The 18,950-nt window shown below is 37.6% G+C and overlaps 3 protein-coding genes across 3 annotated transcripts in view; 2 read left to right on the top strand and 1 right to left on the bottom strand.

The window, feature by feature from the left end:
- Positions 1 to 16: 16 nt before the first annotated feature.
- On the bottom strand, positions 17 to 731 carry LOC139695381 (tubulin-specific chaperone A-like). The gene is made up of 2 exons (XM_071594110.1): positions 408 to 731; positions 17 to 225 (listed from the first exon to the last, which is right to left on the bottom strand). Exons 1-2 carry the CDS (start codon positions 535 to 537, stop codon positions 17 to 19), a joined length of 339 nt encoding a protein of 112 aa, XP_071450211.1. The 5' UTR covers positions 538 to 731.
- Positions 732 to 879: 148 nt separating this feature from the next.
- temp (protein prenyltransferase alpha subunit repeat-containing protein tempura) lies at positions 880 to 7,315 on the top strand. Its single transcript, XM_071594109.1, has 3 exons — positions 880 to 1,111; positions 1,259 to 1,416; positions 6,277 to 7,315. Exons 1-3 carry the CDS (start codon positions 996 to 998, stop codon positions 7,299 to 7,301), a joined length of 1,299 nt encoding a protein of 432 aa, XP_071450210.1. The 5' UTR covers positions 880 to 995; the 3' UTR covers positions 7,302 to 7,315.
- Positions 7,316 to 8,405: 1,090 nt separating this feature from the next.
- The window catches only part of LOC139695146 (striatin-interacting protein 1 homolog), a 28,664-nt gene continuing 18,119 nt past the window's right edge, over positions 8,406 to 18,950 (top strand). Inside the window, exons 1-8 of the mRNA XM_071593795.1 lie at positions 8,406 to 8,548; positions 8,722 to 8,838; positions 8,912 to 9,073; positions 9,263 to 9,384; positions 12,078 to 12,253; positions 12,335 to 12,499; positions 14,332 to 14,477; positions 16,292 to 16,466. Of these exons, the coding sequence (XP_071449896.1) occupies positions 8,471 to 8,548; positions 8,722 to 8,838; positions 8,912 to 9,073; positions 9,263 to 9,384; positions 12,078 to 12,253; positions 12,335 to 12,499; positions 14,332 to 14,477; positions 16,292 to 16,466 (1,141 nt within the window). The 5' untranslated portion in view covers positions 8,406 to 8,470. The remainder of the gene's footprint in view (positions 8,549 to 8,721; positions 8,839 to 8,911; positions 9,074 to 9,262; positions 9,385 to 12,077; positions 12,254 to 12,334; positions 12,500 to 14,331; positions 14,478 to 16,291; positions 16,467 to 18,950) is intronic.

Here is an 18,950-nt window from a genome sequence, read left to right as displayed (position 1 = left end):
TCTTTGTCTATCCACACTAATTGCTTTCCCCAATGAGGAGTTTGACATCACCTACAATAAGCAATGCGTTTTTATATTCTTCAGCCTCCTCCAATTCCTTCTCTGTTTCCAACATACTGTTTAGTTCTTGAAAGGCTGCAAGAAGTCGCTTATGGGTTTCTGGCACCATCATAATTGACTCCTGAATGACTTCTTCCTGCTTCCTGATATCATATTCATCTTTACCTGCAAATGTGGACTTCATATTAGCTATTGATAATTTTTGGATTCTAGTCGCCCATAGCTAAAACAAACTAAATGTGCTAAATTTTGATATTTCTCAAAGAAAAAACTTAAACGATAATATTTTCACTCTCCCCAAGACAAAAAGCATAAAAAGCCGTAAGAAGTCAAATTATAAAACAAACCTTGGTCTTTGAATTTCTGTAGTCTTACTTTCTCTTGTTCGACTTGTGACTCATACATGGATTTCTCCTTCGCCAAGCGTTTGACAACTCCCGACTTAATCCTAATAGTTTTCAGTCGAGGATCAGCCATTTCAGTCAAACAACACCACTCTCGTCGCAATCATGCAGTCGTACACCTTATCTTTTTGAAAAGATACGCAGTACAATTGGAAATGACTGGGCGTGCGCGTTGGCCTTCAACAATGTTCAGCATACCGCCCACATGCTACTATCACTGGAGCTCTGATACTTTATTACTTGTTTACACAAAAGTTAATGATAAAAATCAACCCTGCTAAGAATAAAATTTACGCTCATCGATAGACTTAGTATAATAGCAGAACACCGGTGGTGAAAATCAAATTCTAAGTTCTTAATATCAGAACTTTCAAATGAAAAGTAGATAACTCGAAGCAATTGTCGACTTCACCGCTGTAATCGACTTCTTAAATACCATCGATAGAATCGAATCATCCAAATTGTGAATAATGAAGGTCGGAGTTGACCTAATTGTTAACTGTTCACTTTCCGAGCCTGTTTTCGTGGTTAATGCTCGCTTCCCGAATTTTTCCTAGCATTGAAAATAATATGCAAGATAATCCTTTTCCAGCAGCCGAAAGAATACTGGCTGACATTGAATCAGTATTCAAAAAGGACCCGAAATTGTGAGTCGACGCAAATTACTGTATGGCTCCATATAAACTATTTTCATGAAAATGTTTCTCGAAATTATATAGCACTAATTTTTAGTTGATTATAATCTTTGGATAAGTTAGCTCATATAAACTAAACGTCAAGTATATTTTTTATAGGTCGGAGTTTGACATAGTACCTGTAAATGAAAATCAAAACAAGTCTCCTGTCTTGCATGCTAGTCATTCCTTAGGGCTCGAGTCATGGTGTGTCCATCACGTTTTTTGTTTCATATATCAAAGATTAATGGACCTGCGAAAAAAGCGCGGGAGAGAAGGTAACTATGAAGGTTCTTCCACTAGTTTGGAGAATTCCCTAATCACTTCCCACGTGAAACAGTAATTAAGTAATTCGATTTTGCACCTCCCTCTAGAAGTATTGTTTCAATGCATTGTGTGGCGAGTCATAATTTGCAAAATGTTTTTATGTTGTAAGTTTTGTTATATGTACGTCGTGAAATATTGAGAGGGTGAACATGTTGATGCTTTATCGAAAGTAACTTGGGAAGAATTTCCACTGAATCAATTCATAGACTTCGCTTGTGTAATTATTTTGCTATTACGAAGTTTGCAATTAATAAGTGTGTAATGACATTTGTCCATAGGCCATTTGTCAACTTGAAATTGGCAAAGTTGCAGAATTGTATATACAGGAAATTTTTCCAAATCGATTCTTGGACAACCTTGTCCATGATACTTTGTGGAATTACGCCATCCCCGTTGTTTAATGTCTTCACTCAACTTTTTAAGTCGATGCCATTGCTATCCATTTAGGATATTTTGTTTTAATTGAATGTAAGTTTCAATAACATTACCCAGGGCATAGCAATGAAGACACCTGTCACTAGGGTACATTGCCTCATCACTGAAAATATATCTTCCATTAAACAGATGAAACTAAAAGCTAATTATTTTCCAACTATCTGTTTATAAAGTATCTTATGAGAATGTTTAAATTTGCTGTGGAGGTTCTTTGGAACTTTGTTGGCAATATGATGAAATTTTAATCATTGCCCTTTTCTATTTCTTTGCTTCAGTTTTATTCATGTTGAACAACGTTATATCTTGTACGTAAGTCTCACGGATGTGAATGATAATTGAAGCGATGTACACAGAAAATAGTAAAATTCATTACCTAATGATTCTTTTACTATCGGAAGTGAAAACTGCTGCTTCATTCCTTTCTCTGAAGTTTAAGAGGCAATAAAATCGCAAGAAAGTCCAAAAAATTTCTGAGGTGATCGATGCCAAAACAATGTTTGCCTTAATTTGTGTGGATTGACCCAGGAAAGAAATAGGTAGAAGAGAGAAAGATTCTTTAAATGACCTGGGGTCTGCCTTTTCATTTATCATTATGTTAAGCAAGTTGATTCTTACCCAACATCTGCTTAGTTCCACCTTCTGAAGAATCATCCAGTACAATTTCTTGCATCTATTGCAGCGATATAAAGTACGCCCAGTGGTAATTTGCATCAGGAATGAGTGGTGGATTCACCTCAGTCATGGAGGCAGCTAAAGTAACTAAATTGGGAGCAAGGGGGGGGGGGGGATGATCAGGTGGGGTGGTGGAGGCTCAAGTTTTCTGAGCAATCAAATTTCAGACATTATTGAGAAAGGGATTGTCATTGTCTAGGTGGTAATGATGTTGTGTGGCGTCTTGTTCCACCAAGTTAAGTCTAATGCCCTTTTATTCTGTATTGTTAATTGTACCAGAGTCATTGAAATGCTCTCCCTCTTGTTTGATGAATAATGTCAAAATAAAACTTTGTAAATCCAAATGAGATATAAACTTTAATGCCGCGACTCAGGTTTCACTGTGGTTCAGCATCATCAGGTGCTTTATGATGCCGCACCTAAGTTGAACCTGTTTGGCGGCATTAAAGTTTATTTTTCATTTGGATTTAGAAAGATTTATTTTGATATCATTCAGCATGGAGAAATTCAACAAATTTACACCTGAAACGATTAATTCTCTTATTGTTTAGCAAAATTAGACTATTCTACTTGGTAGTTTGTAAAAAGTGAGTTTTTGGTCAATTTACATAATTTTGAGGTAACTACCCGTGGACCAATGTAGATGAGTTTCTACTTTCAATACTGACAATTATTTGTAAGCCCTGGAGTGTTTCACCAGCTCCCTATGTCTTTGTTGTTTGCTACAAGGTTATGGGGATATTTCCAATTATAGAAAGCTATTTTATGACCCTTGGAAGGTGTTTTGCTTGTAATCCAGTTGATTCCACTCTCAAAAAGTACCCTAATCTTACGAAAAGAATTCAGACCATTAAATATACCACAGCTAATGATGAATATTCCATTAATATCATAAATTCTATGTCCTGAAATCCATGGGCATTATGATGGCGAACTTGCTAACTTTCATTGGTCTCCTGAGTATACAATGAGTCTCCAGATAAAAATCCCCGATGAATAAAAATCAATTATTTTTGACTGTATATCCCGAAAAATAGAAAAAAACGACATCTGCCTGCAAGGGGAAAAGACTCCATACACTTAGAAGGCACCATTTAAATTAGTCATATGGAGAAAAACCTCTAAGTAAGAGCAAATAAGGACCACCTTTTTAAATGTAAACTCCCAAATTGACCAGTCCCATATTGCTAAAAAAAAACACTTTAGAGAGAATGAAGATTTAGTGAATTCATCCCCATGCAATCTTCTTAATCTTAGTCCTTAGACTTAATCAACTCCATGAAACAGCTGGAGATTGTATTCCATAAGAATTACAACTTTGCAACCCCTTCCTGAATCACTACCCTTGTTCGAAATTGTACTTGCTGATAAATGCCTTAGAGGGCAATACTAGTTATTTTCATTGTGTAATAAATACTGTGTGAAAGTAGCTAGTTTTTAATTTGTTAATAATAATGCTTTCCTTATATCAAGTTATGCCCGAGCCCATCAAGTTTTTTAATTTTGCCTGAGTGGACAGGGAATGGCAAATTAAAAGTATGTAAGTAATTGATTGTCGGCCATTGCAAAGCAGACTGAATATGAGTGGGTTAACTCTACCATCACCTGCCAGACTGACCTTAGGTTAGATTCCTGTGTTTATAATTATATATATAATTATATATATATATATATATATATATATATATATATATATATATATATATATATATATATATATACTCATATATACAGAAACAGATATAAGGAAAAGGGATAGGAACACATATAAAGGACGAACACAATAAAGGTGGGGAAGGCGGAATCGAACGGATCACAAGAGTAAAAATATTTCCTTGACCGGGACTCGAACCTCGGATCTTTCCACTTGCCGGGCGGATGCTCTTAACCAATGCATGCCACGAAACGCACTGTTCCTTTCCTGTATGATGTTGTATGAATTCTAAACCACTGTCCTTCCCTCTTGTGTATTGTCTATTTCTCCTTTGGTGGGTGAAACAGTCCCCTGACGCCATCTCTTGGCTAAAGAATCGGGGCGCTTGGCGACATATTAGACCCACGGATCTCAGGGTAAATTACGTTTCCTCGATAGCTCAAGTGGTTAAGAGCATCCGCCCGGCAAGTGGAAAGATCCGAGGTTCGAGTCCCGGTCAAGGAAATATTTTTACTCTTGTGATCCGTTCGATTCCGCCTTCCCCACCTTTATTGTGTTCGTCCTTTATATGTGTTCCTATCCCTTTTCCTTATATCTGTTTCTGTATATATGAGTATTTATTCGCCGTTTGGTGGGATTTCGTGTTTGAATGTATATATATGGTTTATATATATGTACATAAACCATATATATACACGTGTGTACCATAAACAGTAATCAACCAGAAGGTCGGTTTGGTTGGGTGATGGTAGAGTTCACCCAGTACTAAGCCCGACGGCATGTGAAATTCACACGGTATACTTATCAGGGAAGGGGGTCAGTTCCTTTCCCTGTGCCAGCTATGGTTTCCCAGGAAGATCTGGTACCCAAAAAATTAACGCTTGGGTGTAGCTGTAGGTGCCCAGAGACTTGCCCGGGAATCGAACCCGGGCCCATCCGGTCAGCAGTCCAACACTCTACCCCCTGGACTACCGCAACCCACATATATATATGTATGTTTATGTATACACACACATATACATATATATCATCATCACCATCGCAGGTTGTCTGTCTGAGAATTGGTATTTAGTAGCTCCTCCAACTCTTTTGTTACTTGCCATCTCTTCGTTTCCTCAGCTTTTTGCCTCAACTTTTTCCATTACCTGCTTCTCTTGGTTCATTCTTAGCCTCCCCCCAGTGATTGCTCTCTACAGTATTTCCCTCAAGTATGTTCTTCAGTAAGATACATTGCCTTAAGATGTTGGATAACTTTTCCTCTTCAAATTGTCTCCCTCTGAATATTCTTCATTTGTTACTCCTGCCTATCCCTTTTATTCTCATCATTCTTTGCTGGAACCGCATTCCCATCCACTCCAATTCTCTCTCTGCTAATCCCATTATCTGTGCCAGCAAGTGAATAAGTGCGTTTTCATTCCACCTGTCAGATAAGTGTCATCCAAGTCTGCTAAAGGGAGATATTCTCCATAAATCCAGTGTGTGATTGTGACACTTGGATTGCTGTTCCACGATTCTTAGTGAGAGAGGGTTTTCTACTATTATTATTAGTATTATTTATTTTTCTTTAGTTTTATTTTTTCATCTCCACACACACCCTGTTTTTCTGGCCCATGCAGTAGATAGCCGGGCAGTCATCATACTGATATATCAGGTGAAGTATCAAGTGTAAATGTGCTTATGGATACGTCTTTAAGTAGACAGGAGAAAATTATAATTCATTTTTCATTGTCTCACTTTGTATCATTTATTTTTTAAATGTAACCTGACAGAAAGATGGTTCTGTGAGTAATATAATTAGGCATATAAGGGAATTACTCTCTCACGAGTACGTCTTGATCAGTTTTCACATGTACCACATTCCAAGTTGGAATCTATACTGCTCCATGACTTAATATGGACATTGGCTGGTCTGTGTGTGTGATGTAATACCCCCATTTTCCTGCCGGCACTTGTCATACACTGATAACTTTCTAGATATCAGTGTGATGCTTCCTATCAGTAATCTCCATAGTCGATGCAATTCATCCCTCTGCTTTTTCTACCATTCCAGACCCTGGGACATTGATCCGCCTCCTGCGTGGGGCCCTGCTGCTTAACCCAGATGTGTCATCCTTCTGGCACATGCGCAAGGACCTGATGCTCTCGAGTCATCTTGACCCCACTGCAGACCTCCACCTCTCCTTGGTCGTCCTTTCCCACAAACCAAAGTGCTCGGAGGCTTTCTCCCACCGACGGTGGGTCATCTCACACTTCCTCCTCCCCCTCTGCCCTGCCCAAACTTTTCCCAGTCCTCATCGAGGAGGCGAGGCCGTTGACCTCAATCCAAGTCTCCCCTCTCCACTCGGCTCCATCTCAGACATCCTGAATGGCGAACTGAATGTGTCTGGCCTGGCAGCCAACCGCTACGCGAACAATTATCATGCTTGGAACCATAGAATCTGGACAATCCAGAATGTTTGCCCCAAAGGATTGCTATGGAGAGTGCTCCTTCGCGAGTGGAGCGAGACGGGTCAGTGGGTGGCCACTCATGTCTCTGACCACAGCGGTATGCAGTACCGGCAGTTCTTGCTTGACCGCATGATGGCATGCTCTTCAGAGGGCGATGATGAGGGTGGTATAGTTGTCGATGGCACGTGCGAGCAGGATACAGGGTTCATTCAAGTCATGGCCCATGCCCTGGGCAATTTTCGTGAGAATCCAGGGGATGGTTTGGCATCAATCTCAGAGGATGGTGGTTTTGAGGGGCACATGTGTGAGAACCTGTTGAGGCTTGCGATTGGTGAGTTGCTTGTCAACACCGACCTCATTTGTCAGTTTGTAGGCCACGAAGCCCTGTGGTGCCACCGTCGCTTTATTGTCAGGACTGTGGTGGGGATGGTAAGTGACTGGGTGAAGGTGGCGTGTGGAGAAGATCTAGCGGATCAGCTCCTGAGGGCTATGCAAACCCAGGAAGAGCTTTTGGTGGCCCACTGTACTCTTCAACTCCATTCCGATGTGCACCAAGTTCGTTTTGCCAAGCGTCATGCAGTGTGGTTAGCTCGTATCCTCAACATTTCTGTAGCTTGTGAAAAATAATTAAAGAAGTTCCTCAAAAATATTACAATTATTTATTTAGTTAATCTTTCCAAAAAATGTAATCAATTTCTCTGTTGGTATTCCTAATCTTGAATCAAAACTGACAGTTTACACGTGATACCTTTTCAGCCATACCTTATAGTAGTCGTTATGACCATTCTTGTAGCAGCAGTTTCAGTTAGGGTGAATGATGCCTAAATCCAAGCGAAAGGTTGCTGATGGAGGAAAGATGGTTTAGTGTTTTTTGCAATGTTTTAGAAAAAAATTATGTAGTTTAGGAGAGATTGTTAAGTACTTTCTTATTTTTTATGTGAAAGGGCGACTCTGGTGACTGCACTGGGCCCTGGATGCTAAATTAGGATATGGTTGTGGGTTTTATGTCTACGTCGTGATAGAGAAGGGAGTTCCGAGTGTTTATGGTGACTTTCAAGGAAAGTACCTTTCTAGTTGAGCAGATATTGTCGAAAACGTTTTCGTTACGACCTTTCAGTTTTCGCTGTAAAAGACGACTTCCCGCTTGGGCTAGCGTTAGTGTAGATGTCTTTCTAGGACCATATATCATATACTACATAACTCATCCCGGTCTTACAATACAAGTGATTACAGGGAGTATCACTGAGTATAATTTGTCCGTTGTAGTGAGATTACTGCAATGGTTTAGGGGATTTACTTAGTTACTTCATGCAAAAATATTTACGTTGGTGTGACTGAAAAATCCAGAGCTTCAACGGCCGGCAAATAGTCGTGGGCCAAGTTCAGTTAACTAATTCGAAGTGTGGAACTAGAGCACGCGGAATCCTTCGTCTACCTTGGCAGCAGTATATCTTGGGATAGACGAATTTTGGCGAATCATGGGAAAATAGGTCAAGCTAAGATGGTGTGCATTAAGAAGAGACAGCTACTAGAGTAGAATCCTTTGAAACATGGTGCTGAAGATTAGGGGATGGCAGGGAGTTCCTCTACTTTAGATGGACTCAATTACTTGTCTGCTAGAAATGACAGGACTACAGCTGCCCTCTAAGATCTAATAAGGTGACTAAACATGAATGTTTTGAACTGCCATCTGGGCATAATGATTGGAATTGTGCGTGGGGGATATTTTAACGTTGTCGGCGTGTAATGATTCTCCCCGCAAAGACTTTTAACGCAAATGAAACTTATTGCCAGTGATGGATACTAATGGCAACGGAAGGCGTGGGTTTTCGAATTTGAAACATATTCTTTCGAAACAAATGCAGGACTCGGATGTGAGTCCCCATTTATATCAATTACTTACGGAATTATACTCTCCTCGTATTTCATGGGAAAATCATTTGGATTAACCGATTGATTTGAAGCGAAGTTGATTTTATATTGCAGTTAATGCGTAATTGGCGACGTGATTTTTGGAGATGTCATTTATGTGGGTTCCTTGATTTAGGAAGGTGCAGAATGCCAAGACCTTGATTTTAACTACGAAGACGCGGACTGTCATGCCAATGAGATAGCAGAGTTATACAGCTACACCGAACAGCCTGAGTTCCAGCTTAATGTGAAGGTATGTTCGGTGGTTACACTGAGTTTAAAATAGAGTTTTTGGTCCAATATCTTCAAGATCTCACTTTTCCTAGGCGTTCGAAGATTTCATGCAAGATTATAAACTCAAACCATGTTGGCAATCTCTAAGTGAGGCTGAAAGAAAGTCGGTCGTCATGAAGCTGTTGGACCATTTAGAATTTTTAGACAAAAGTATGAGGATGAAAGCTGCAAGATGCCTGCTTTATTTGGCCCAGGTTAGTTACCTAGTCTAGGACATTTGTCTTCCATAGAAAATATTTGTTGTTGTAAATTGCATGCTTCTCGTTTATTTTTTATGTAAACTTGTCGTCAATCTGCAACCGGGTGACAACTATCAACTATTTTAGTTCGTGTTCCATTCAGGATTGTGGGATCTGATACCTGTTGATTACATTTTGTTGTAGGGTTGCTGGGCTGAAGTTCAGAGCGATGAAGAGCAACAGCGGTGGGCATTTAAAAACGTTCTTTTGCTGTACAAAAGTGGTGTTTTTTCATCTTTTGTAGAGCTCTTAAACATCGAAACAGAGTGAGTAATGAAAGGTAGCTCGGCATTCATTTTTGCTGCACTTATGATATAATCCATATGAAAAAGTACCACTTATTAAATATCGCACACATTACGTAAGGAATTATCAAGTGTGTTGCTCAAATGCTCTAGGTTAGCATTTTTTTAAGTGTTTGAAAGATGTTGAAATTTGAACTATCTCAACCATCAGGCTTCTCTAATTTTTATGGTTAATAATAGTTAATGAATTTTAAATATGAATTCTATGACCATCTAGCATTGAGTAGGGCTGTGTTTTAGGATCCTCGCATTTTCCCTCATATTTATGAATATTTCTGTTACAATTTGTATAACCCATGGAATTCAAACATCACTTTATAGTTAATATTGTGTTTGAGATGATACCATTTGAATGATTCTCTAGATTGTTCATCCTTTATGTTAACATTGAATCATTAAATGAGCGCATTAAATAATATTTAATGATTGAAGTGACGTGATTATTTTCCTATATTTCAACATTTATTTTCTAACGATCGAGGCCTCTTATGGGTTGAAATTGTGTGAGTTGAAGCAACCTGTTTCATTGAGTGGTAGCTTACATTTTGTCAAATCTCCTTATTTCCTACCTATCTGCATCCTTTTCTTTGGTATGGAAAAAGTGAAATTCACCGCTCATGCCCTTTACCCAAGAATCCTTGTGCATAGAAGATGCCTTATAAATGCAAAGAGTTAACTCAGAAAGTGAAGTGGGTTAAATCTTGTAAAATTATTAAATCTTTAACTTGGGCCACAGTTTTGGTGTGAGTTGATTGAATAAGAATTCATGAATTTTCATTCTGATTTAATCTGTTGTTTATAAGCAGTACAACAAGAAGAAACTAATTGTATTACCGTTAAAAAATAAATGCATGCCAGATGTAATAAGTAATATTAAAAAAAACAAACAAGGAATGGGTTAGAAACATTAATAAATATATTTTAATCAAACTATACAGCCATTATTTGTGTTCCATATTTTATTCAAAGTATATTTGTGATCAGTAGCTAGGAATACAATTTGCTCCCATATAAAATTTTATTTACATTCATTCCTATAATGATAAATCGTTGACTTGGGTTTCATATGCATAGGGGTCCTGGGAAGAGTCACAACATGGAGCAGAGAAACTCTCGCCCAGAAGCTGATTTGCTGTTCATTCTTAATGCAATATTTTTGTCTGACCCATTATGCCCTGTGTTACGCGTGGAAAGATGCATGCAACATGGTTTGGTTTCACAATTCAATGCAAGGGAAGATTAAGTCAGGTATGCATCTGTCCAGGATATCCTGGAAAACCTATGAATTAGGTCACCTGGGAAGAATTCAAGAACTATAACATATATATACAGTCATGATGTAATTGAAGTCCATGTTTTAATTTTCTCTCAAAGTCATTCTTTCAAAGTGTGAATGCCATCCACTGATATAAAATGCACCATACAGCTACGACGGAGAGTCACTTTAAACTCTTAATCATTCAAATTATTCAGGTTCATTCGGGCGCTTTAAAATTTTTCACCAAGAATTGTCACCAAGTAATACCAAAATAGGGTAAATTATGTTCAGCCAACTGTTAGTTCATATTTCTGCAAGAATTATGATTTGGAAACTTTTGATCGGCCACTTTTTCATACTTTCCTTCTAGAAGATAGCATTTCATACTAATAATATTTTTAACGAGCATCGGAAGCAAAGTTGAGTGCTGAACTGGAAACAAGATTGTGAAGCAAGAAAGCAGCAAGGCACAAGACACAGTTGTGTAAGTGACAAATAAATGAGAGCATGTGTATTACTGAGCCCACAATGGACTCGGTAATACGTGTGCTCTATGGCCTGGTCTTATTACGTTATAATTCGGCACATAATCTATCAAAATTTTCAGGCTGTTAAAATTATATTTTCCTCTTTTCAGATTTTGTCCCACTGTGTAGTGTTAAATCACTGCAAATTTTATTCGAGAATGTCCTTGAAAAGTATTTTATTTTTAGTATCATTGTTCTATTACACAAAGTAGGTTTTTAATGGGCGTAGATGAAACAATAATACATTTCTTAGCCTCTCCTATAAGACGACCTAACATCCTACTCTACCATGAATCCCCTCTTCATCTCGGTATACTTCCATCATACCGTCCAACATTCCCATCTTATTTCTGCCCCTTCCTCATTTGCCTATCATTGCCCCCTCCATCACAGACTTCAACATCCCATTTCCGATCTATATGCTCTGCGTCCATCTCTCCTGTGTCTTCATGATTATTCCCAACAATAATCTCTCCTCCCCCACAATGCCTAGCACTTAGTCATTTTTTTTCCTTTCTGGAAGCTTCCCTTAACCTTTGGAAAGGAAATTGAAGTATTTAAAAAGTTGAAAAATGTTTATTCATGAGCTCCTTCTGGTTGAAAATCAGTGGTCACCACCCTTACTTTATTTTTATAATTGTCATTCAATTTGAATATGTGTAATGTTATGAATTCTATGAGTCAATTATGAATTCCAGGCAATGTTATACAGATGTTCCAAAAATAATTGATCCCTCATTGGAGTATTTTCTGAATATTCAAATATTGTTACATGCTGTATGGGAAACAATTGACAATTTGTTTGACATAAGTGTATGACATTTATAATGTTCTTTATTCGCATTAGTTATAATGGCCATTATTTTCAGAAGTAATTCTACAGCAACTACGACTCTCCATAAATTGGTTGTGAGTTTGGCAGATTCTACTGATCTGAGGGTGATCTTGAGTGTCCTGTATATAATGGTAGAAGTTATTAGATCGATTCCAGAGGATGGCCCTGATGACATTAAGAACCTCAAAGAAAGTTTTAAATCTGAACTTGGTAATTTTGTGTGTGAATATTTGTGTTATATGTTTGGAAAACTGCTTTCCAAATTCTTCTCAAGACATTTTTTATTATCAGGTTGTCAGAACGGGGATGAGTTGTTAGCTGTTAAGCTTTTGGGCATGGTTACAAATTTTTGCAGTGGAACAGCTCCTCATTTTCCTATGAAGAAGGTGCTTTTATTACTTTGGAAAATCATACTTTTGTCCCTGGGGGGAATGGATGTGCTACGCAATCTGAAAAGTAAGTTTCCTTCATTTCTTTCAGGGGCGAAGTTAGAAGTCTTTTAGCAGGTCTGCACTTGATTTGTTCTTTTTGAAACAGTCGTGGTGTGTAGTGGTAGTGATGGCTTCGTAAATGGCAGTGATAGTAGATGATCAGCATGAAGCTCAAGTCATGCTAGTTATATTGGCATGTTGACTTTGGGGAAGACTGTTTGCCTTTAATTCAGTGATTATCTAAACAAAAAATATATCCTTAATTGTTTTAAATAGAGCACCTGGAATCAGCCATTCCAATGAAAGGCAAAAATATGTATTTTTTAGAATTAAATTAAAATGGAAATTTTGCAGTGATAAATGATGAGGAACTGGGAATGGTAAGAGCTGGCTGTTATGGCATCACAGGGACTGAGCTGCTTTGATAGGCAATAGCATGCCAGGAAGCTTTTACCGCTCAAGCTAGTTGTTCTTGCTTTGCAGTTCTGTTTGAAAATGCTTCATACTTGCTTCCTTTTTGCTGTTATCTGCCAAAATCATTATTTAATAAAGTCTTCAGAAAATGGTTGGTGCATGTACTATCATCGTTTATTTGACTTTTTATTGGAGTAAAATTGAGGCTTCATATTCCCTCCTTCCATCATCAACCTAAAGCTAATGTAGTTTATTGAAAACTGATCGGGAAGTAATTCATTCACAAGTGTTAAATTACAATTATTTTTTTAATAAAATGTTCCATTTCAACCCATTCATGCCTGAAACTATGCCATTCAATTGATAAAATGGTATGGTTATAATTTTCAATGGTAATCATTTGATTTTTGGCAACATCAGATTATTAGATATTGTAGAAAGTTACTTAATACCTTGTGGACTGATTATGAAAATAAGATTCTTTATCAATAATGAAACCGATGTCCTCGAAGGATGCCACTCAAGCAGCAAATTCAGGTTCCTGCTTTGTTCTTGTTTTCATTACTATTACAGGTTGTCACTTGTCATTGGGAATGTTTCTAGGAGACCTCTGTACTTTCTATTTTCTTAACTGCTTCTTCTTTTCTTCATAAACCCTTTTGTTGACTTTATCCTTCTTTTGCTACTTGTAATTTGATCTTCTCTGCATACTCTCACTGGCTCCTTCCATTTAGTTCTCCCTTACACTATTTTTCCTCTGAGTACGACTAGTATGTTTCTCTCTGACTTTGTGTTTTCTGCAGATGTCTCTTTACTTAGGTCTTCATCATTTTTGGCTCAGTATCTCCATTTGATTTTCACCAGTTTTCTGAGGCATCGGATTTCATCACTTCAGATCGTGTTTGTTTTTGTCCTGTTGTGTCTATGATAATTTTTAATGAATTAATAGTCAGATGAAGTGTTCAAAATGTTTTGAACATTGCCATTTGCAATATAAGGATGGTTATCATCTTGTCCGCCAATATCTCTCATTTTGTATGAGTATCATTGCTTATTAGGCTGAAGAACCAAAGTCTTACTTATTTTCATAATTTTTTATCTGTTCCAATTTTGATTCCTGGTGCCTTTTGCATTCTTCCTGTTATTGATTGCTTTATTCTAGCTTTTCCATTTTTTTACTTAGGTTAAAAATATTACCGAGTGTTTTCACCCAAACAATATACTTGGAAGAGTTTGATTGCGAAGTTCTAACTCATTACTATATTTTAATAATTGATTTTCATCCATTGATCAGTAAATCAACTTATCGTCTTGTGTGTATTTGATACACCAAACTTCTCCTTTATTAACATAGTTAGGGAAACATTGAAAGTGGACAGTTTTAAGGACATAAAATGGGAGTGAGTTTTGGTTTTGATTATGATGCCAAACATCTGATTTCAGGAGATTACAGAGAGCAAGCAGGACTGAGTCAAGTAAAGGAAGACACGGTGGAAGTGGCTAAAACAATGACGTCTTCTCATCCTGCCGTTGCTGATGATTTGATTGAAGTATACAGCCAAAAGAGGAACAATAGACCATTTCGGAAGGTTTGTTTATTTTATTGAGATAGATGCTGGTGAATATGTGTGATTCAAAGAACTGTGTTATTGGAGAAGGCTACTGTTCACAATCTCTAGTAAAGGGGGGGTTGTGGTGATGGTTCTTTTGTTTCCAGTCAGAATAACAGACTGGATTGGTTTTCCAAGGGTGTAGATGTTAAATATACGTTGAAACTGTAATGTGTTACAGTTGATTAATTCTCTTTGTAGATTTATGGGTTGCACTGACCTCCAAATATGGACAAAATGGTGGGCAGAACATTGTGGCTTTAATTCTAGACTCGTGTGAAGGTGTATCATATCTGTGGGTCTGTGTTATTGTTGAGTGAGCTGCTAATGTCTTAAATATGGCGAGGATACTATTGCAGGGGTCAGTCATGCAGGTTCATTGGCATTCTATTTTATTTTCAGAGAATGCTTTGTGCCATGATTGAAGGAAAAACTGAGAGAAGTGTGGCTAGTGTCAGAGGGCTGATAATGCTTGATTTTTATGATTCATTAGTACGCCTCACAATTAGAAAGAATGTTAACCTATAAATTAGTTTTACTTGTAATTGCATGCATGTAAAACTTAGATCAATTGAAAGTACTTGTAAATCAGGTTGAAATTTGACAAGGCACATTAGTGATTGTTTCTTCTAGAATTTTTTATCCTTTCTTTCTATTTTAATTTTTAATATTCCCATGCTGTTCCATGGACCTTTGAAGCCTTCAAATTTGGTAAAATTCTTGAATCAATTGAATGTATTGATCGAAAATTCAAAAGTGCAGTTTGTTGAATTAGGATACCGCCGCTCACTCACCCAAAACCTTCCCCTATATCACAGTGACTTCAGCATCCCGTTTGCTCTCAGTGTTCCCTGTATTAGCCTGTCCTGCCTTGCTTGAATTTCTCATGACGTCTTACCTCTCCTTTCCTCTCTCCCCTCAAATGCCAAGTGTCTGCATAAATCCTAAAGCTTGCCACACACTTGCTGATGAAGTACATATGTACCATTTCAATAAAACAATGTACATATCTATATTTTTTAGCTGCATAGTACTGTCGGTTGTGGAAAGAATTCAAAATGAAATTCATAAGTGTTCTAAACAGCCATCACTTGGTTGTCGTGATGATCCATGCTTAAATGGAAACTGTGAAGTATTTTCACTCTTTGCAAAAGCTGCACTTGATTTACTTGCTATTAAAGTTTCATTAAAAAATGCCAATTTTTAATTAATCATGATATTCCACCATATCACGTCTGAAATGTCTTTTTATGCTATTCAAGTCATTGGCAGTCATCAGAGAGAGTTAACTCAGTTGAGGGGAAATACCAACATTCATTTTAATTGTACTAGCTTTATTGTAATGTTTACTTGAAAAGGATAGGTGATGAAGGAAGCTGACACTCATCGGAATCTCACATCATCGGCGTGGCATCATAAGTGTGACGATAATTTGCACCCGTATGTCAGTGATATAAATGGGGCTAGGACCACGATTCTACAGATCCACTCTTGACTTCAGCTAAGAGAGAAACTGAATTATTTGCCCAAATTGGGTCGGGTTGGCGGAAGATGTGACCTGTCTAGGCAATGAGTGTTATCACGTCATGTATTTAAGCTGTCATCAATTTATTGAGCATAATTGGTATTTAACCCTGAGAGCACTGCAAGGAAGTAAAATTAGGCTGCTTCCTTACCCTACATGTCATTTTGTTCAATGTTGTAGTATGTTTCACAAATTGGAAAATGCTCCACTTCACTTGAATATAACATGGCTCTCTTAGCAGAAATACACGGTGTGCTTAATATTGCAGGCTTTGAGGAAGCAGACTCATCTTGATGAGCAAATGGGAGTTGATTTGCAGCCAAGTAACCAGTCGTGCGACGTGTTGAGGGAAATGGAGGAACCTAGAGCACTTGAAGAAGCAGAGGAGCTTCCCCAGCCACCCAGCCCTCGGCCATTAACACCAGTTATTTCAAGGATGAAAGGTAGGTTTAGTACTGGTTTCAGTTTTTTTTAGACTATAGGCTCTGTGGGAGCCGGGGGAATCATCCTCAGGTTATCCAAAAGTGAATACTACCATTTTACTTTGACCTTCAGAAGCCATCACCAACAAGAAATTTAAAATATGCAATGAAAAAACTTTATTTCCAATCGTAATTAAGAATGGGGAAAGTACAATTGTTGGCAATAATTAGTATGGTAACAACTACAATGAAAAATACGTATGTTTTGTATAAAGGTTAGCATCAGTGAAGCCATTGGTATTTGCCATTCTTCTGATGAATTTCCATAGTCTTGTGAATTATAATTTGTTCTCTGTGTTGCAGTTTATTTTCATAAGGGAAAGAAATGGAAGCATGATTTTGAAATGCAAGTGAGTGCCGCTCATTTTTTCTCCAATTCCCACCCATCTCATCTGATTGCAACCTTAGGAAGTGGGTTGCACTTGACTTGAGATGTGCATTTTGAACTTGTGATGGAACTCGTTGGACCTAAGCATTGTCTCTTGAGGTATCCCTTGTATTAATAGTCATCCATGAGGCACTGCTTACTTAGAATCTAGATTAATTTCTAATTCAGAATCTTACAAAGTGTGCGTCCTCTTTCATGAAGTGTGTGTGTACACTCCTGGTGTACACTCACCAGGAATATACTCATTGTTATTTATTTTGTGACCAGACTTATGATAATATACATCGAAAAGAGCATTGAAAAGCTGGATGTTTTTTGGGGCGTGCAAGAATTCATTAGAGAAATTAAATCATAAATAAACCCTTTTAATGCCATCCTCTTTTCCCTGGTACACGTGAAAAATGCCTGGGCTCTTTTGATGAAATTGTAGGTTTGAATTTGTAAATGTATGTAAAGCCTAATGTGAATTTTTTGGAGCTAATATTTTTTAATGTACACTTTTCATACTTATTTGTATGATGAAAAATTCATTTATGTTGGTTTCTCTTCTACACATTAGGGAAAAAATATAATTTGAAAATTTATTTAATTAAAGATTTTACTATTAGATTAGAAAATTTGTTGTAGATATTTTTTTTAAATTATTAATTTTTTAAGCTTAATGAATAAGAAATACTTGGTTTTTCCACACAAACTTTATTTTTACGACCGGGTTTCGACGAGGATCGTCATCATCAGGTTGATGGACCTGATGATGACGATCCTCGTCGAAACCCGGTCGTAAAAATAAAGTTTGTGTGGAAAAACCAAGTATTTCTTATTCATTATGAATCGTTTCCACAAAGTGACGGCGGATACTATACAGTAATTTTTTAAGCATTTCCTTCTTACACTGCTACTTAGCTTACATAAAAATTTTAGTGTATTTGACTTTAATTTTTTGAAGGTGGATTGAATATACGGAAATATGTACTCAAGTCCCTCACCATGTCATTTAACAATCGCACTTATGTTCTGGGTAATATGCTCCATGAAAACCTATCTCACATTTAGTACATATTGTACGGCTCCTTCTTCATTTACCTTTCCCTCTTTCACTCCTTTTGCTGCACATGCAACAGCCCTCACTTTTTCAAGGTATTTTTGTAATGGCTTCTCTAGGAGCCATTCATTTCCCTGATCTGTAACCATGCTTACAGTAACATGCAAACAGATCAAAGGGTTTTCCTCAGATGGGAGGTTTTCCTTGTAAATTTGCTGTTGAGTATCATTCGCGAAAATATGTTAAAGCATATTTCTTCCAGTATTTCACATTCCACCTCTCATCAAGAAGCATGTATGTGTACAGCATCATATCAGATGTGTTGATTCCACCCATGCAATCACTATATGATTTTATAATTGATGGTAACACTTTCCTCAAAACCTCTACATTTGAGTGAGTGTTCACGGGTTTCTGCTCTGGAATTGGTGGATAGTAAGATAACTGGAAAACATTGAGTTTTCTCCTCTCACAATGCAGAAGCAAGAATAGGGCCTTGGAGAAAATACCTCTTGACTCCCACAGCTGATATTTCTGTCAGTTGATTGGGTAAGAATTTTCTACTTCTATGAATGGTACCAATTACATAACAACATAGCTCATGTAAGTATTTTGCCAGTGGTACAGACATAAAAAACTTTTTCCCCTCTGTTACAGTTTTCAGCATCCCACTTCCAGCCAATATGACCTTCATTCATTTTTCCTGCCTCCATAGGATACTCCCGACAAACCCCTCTCTTTGCCCACCATACCAAGCACTTTTTCATTCATTTTCCTTTCGGTCCATTTCACCTTCTCCATTCTTCTTCACTGCCACATTTCAAAAGCCTCCAATCTACCTCTATCCTCCTGCTTCAATTACCACGTTTCTGCACTGTACATAGCTACACTCCATTCCAAAGTTTTTACGAGTCTTTTCTTATTATCCTTTCTCAATGTCCCTCTCATTTACTCCCTCATCCTTGTGAAAACCTCATTCCCTTGTGCAATTCTTCTCCTTACGTCCCTACTACTT

This window comes from Hetaerina americana, unplaced genomic scaffold (genome assembly GCF_022747635.1).
Source record: "Hetaerina americana unplaced genomic scaffold, ioHetAmer1.1.p SCAF_6, whole genome shotgun sequence".
NCBI classification, from domain to species: Eukaryota; Metazoa; Arthropoda; class Insecta; order Odonata; family Calopterygidae; genus Hetaerina; species Hetaerina americana.
This window is presented reverse-complemented; position numbering and strand designations above follow the sequence as displayed.

What these genes read in the sequence shown, in the direction of transcription:
- LOC139695381 (XM_071594110.1), bottom strand. Translation starts at nt 537, where the DNA reads ATGGCTGATCCTCGACTGAAAACTATTAGGATTAAGTCGGGAGTTGTC. An exon ending in ACAGAAATTCAAAGACCAAG is followed by an intron (nt 226 to 407) that starts GTTTGTTTTATA and finishes CCACATTTGCAG; the next exon opens with GTAAAGATGAATATGATATC.
- temp (XM_071594109.1), top strand. Translation starts at nt 996, where the DNA reads ATGCTCGCTTCCCGAATTTTTCCTAGCATTGAAAATAATATGCAAGAT. An exon ending in TTCAAAAAGGACCCGAAATT is followed by an intron (nt 1,112 to 1,258) that starts GTGAGTCGACGC and finishes TATTTTTTATAG; the next exon opens with GTCGGAGTTTGACATAGTAC. An exon ending in AAAAAAGCGCGGGAGAGAAG is followed by an intron (nt 1,417 to 6,276) that starts GTAACTATGAAG and finishes CTACCATTCCAG; the next exon opens with ACCCTGGGACATTGATCCGC.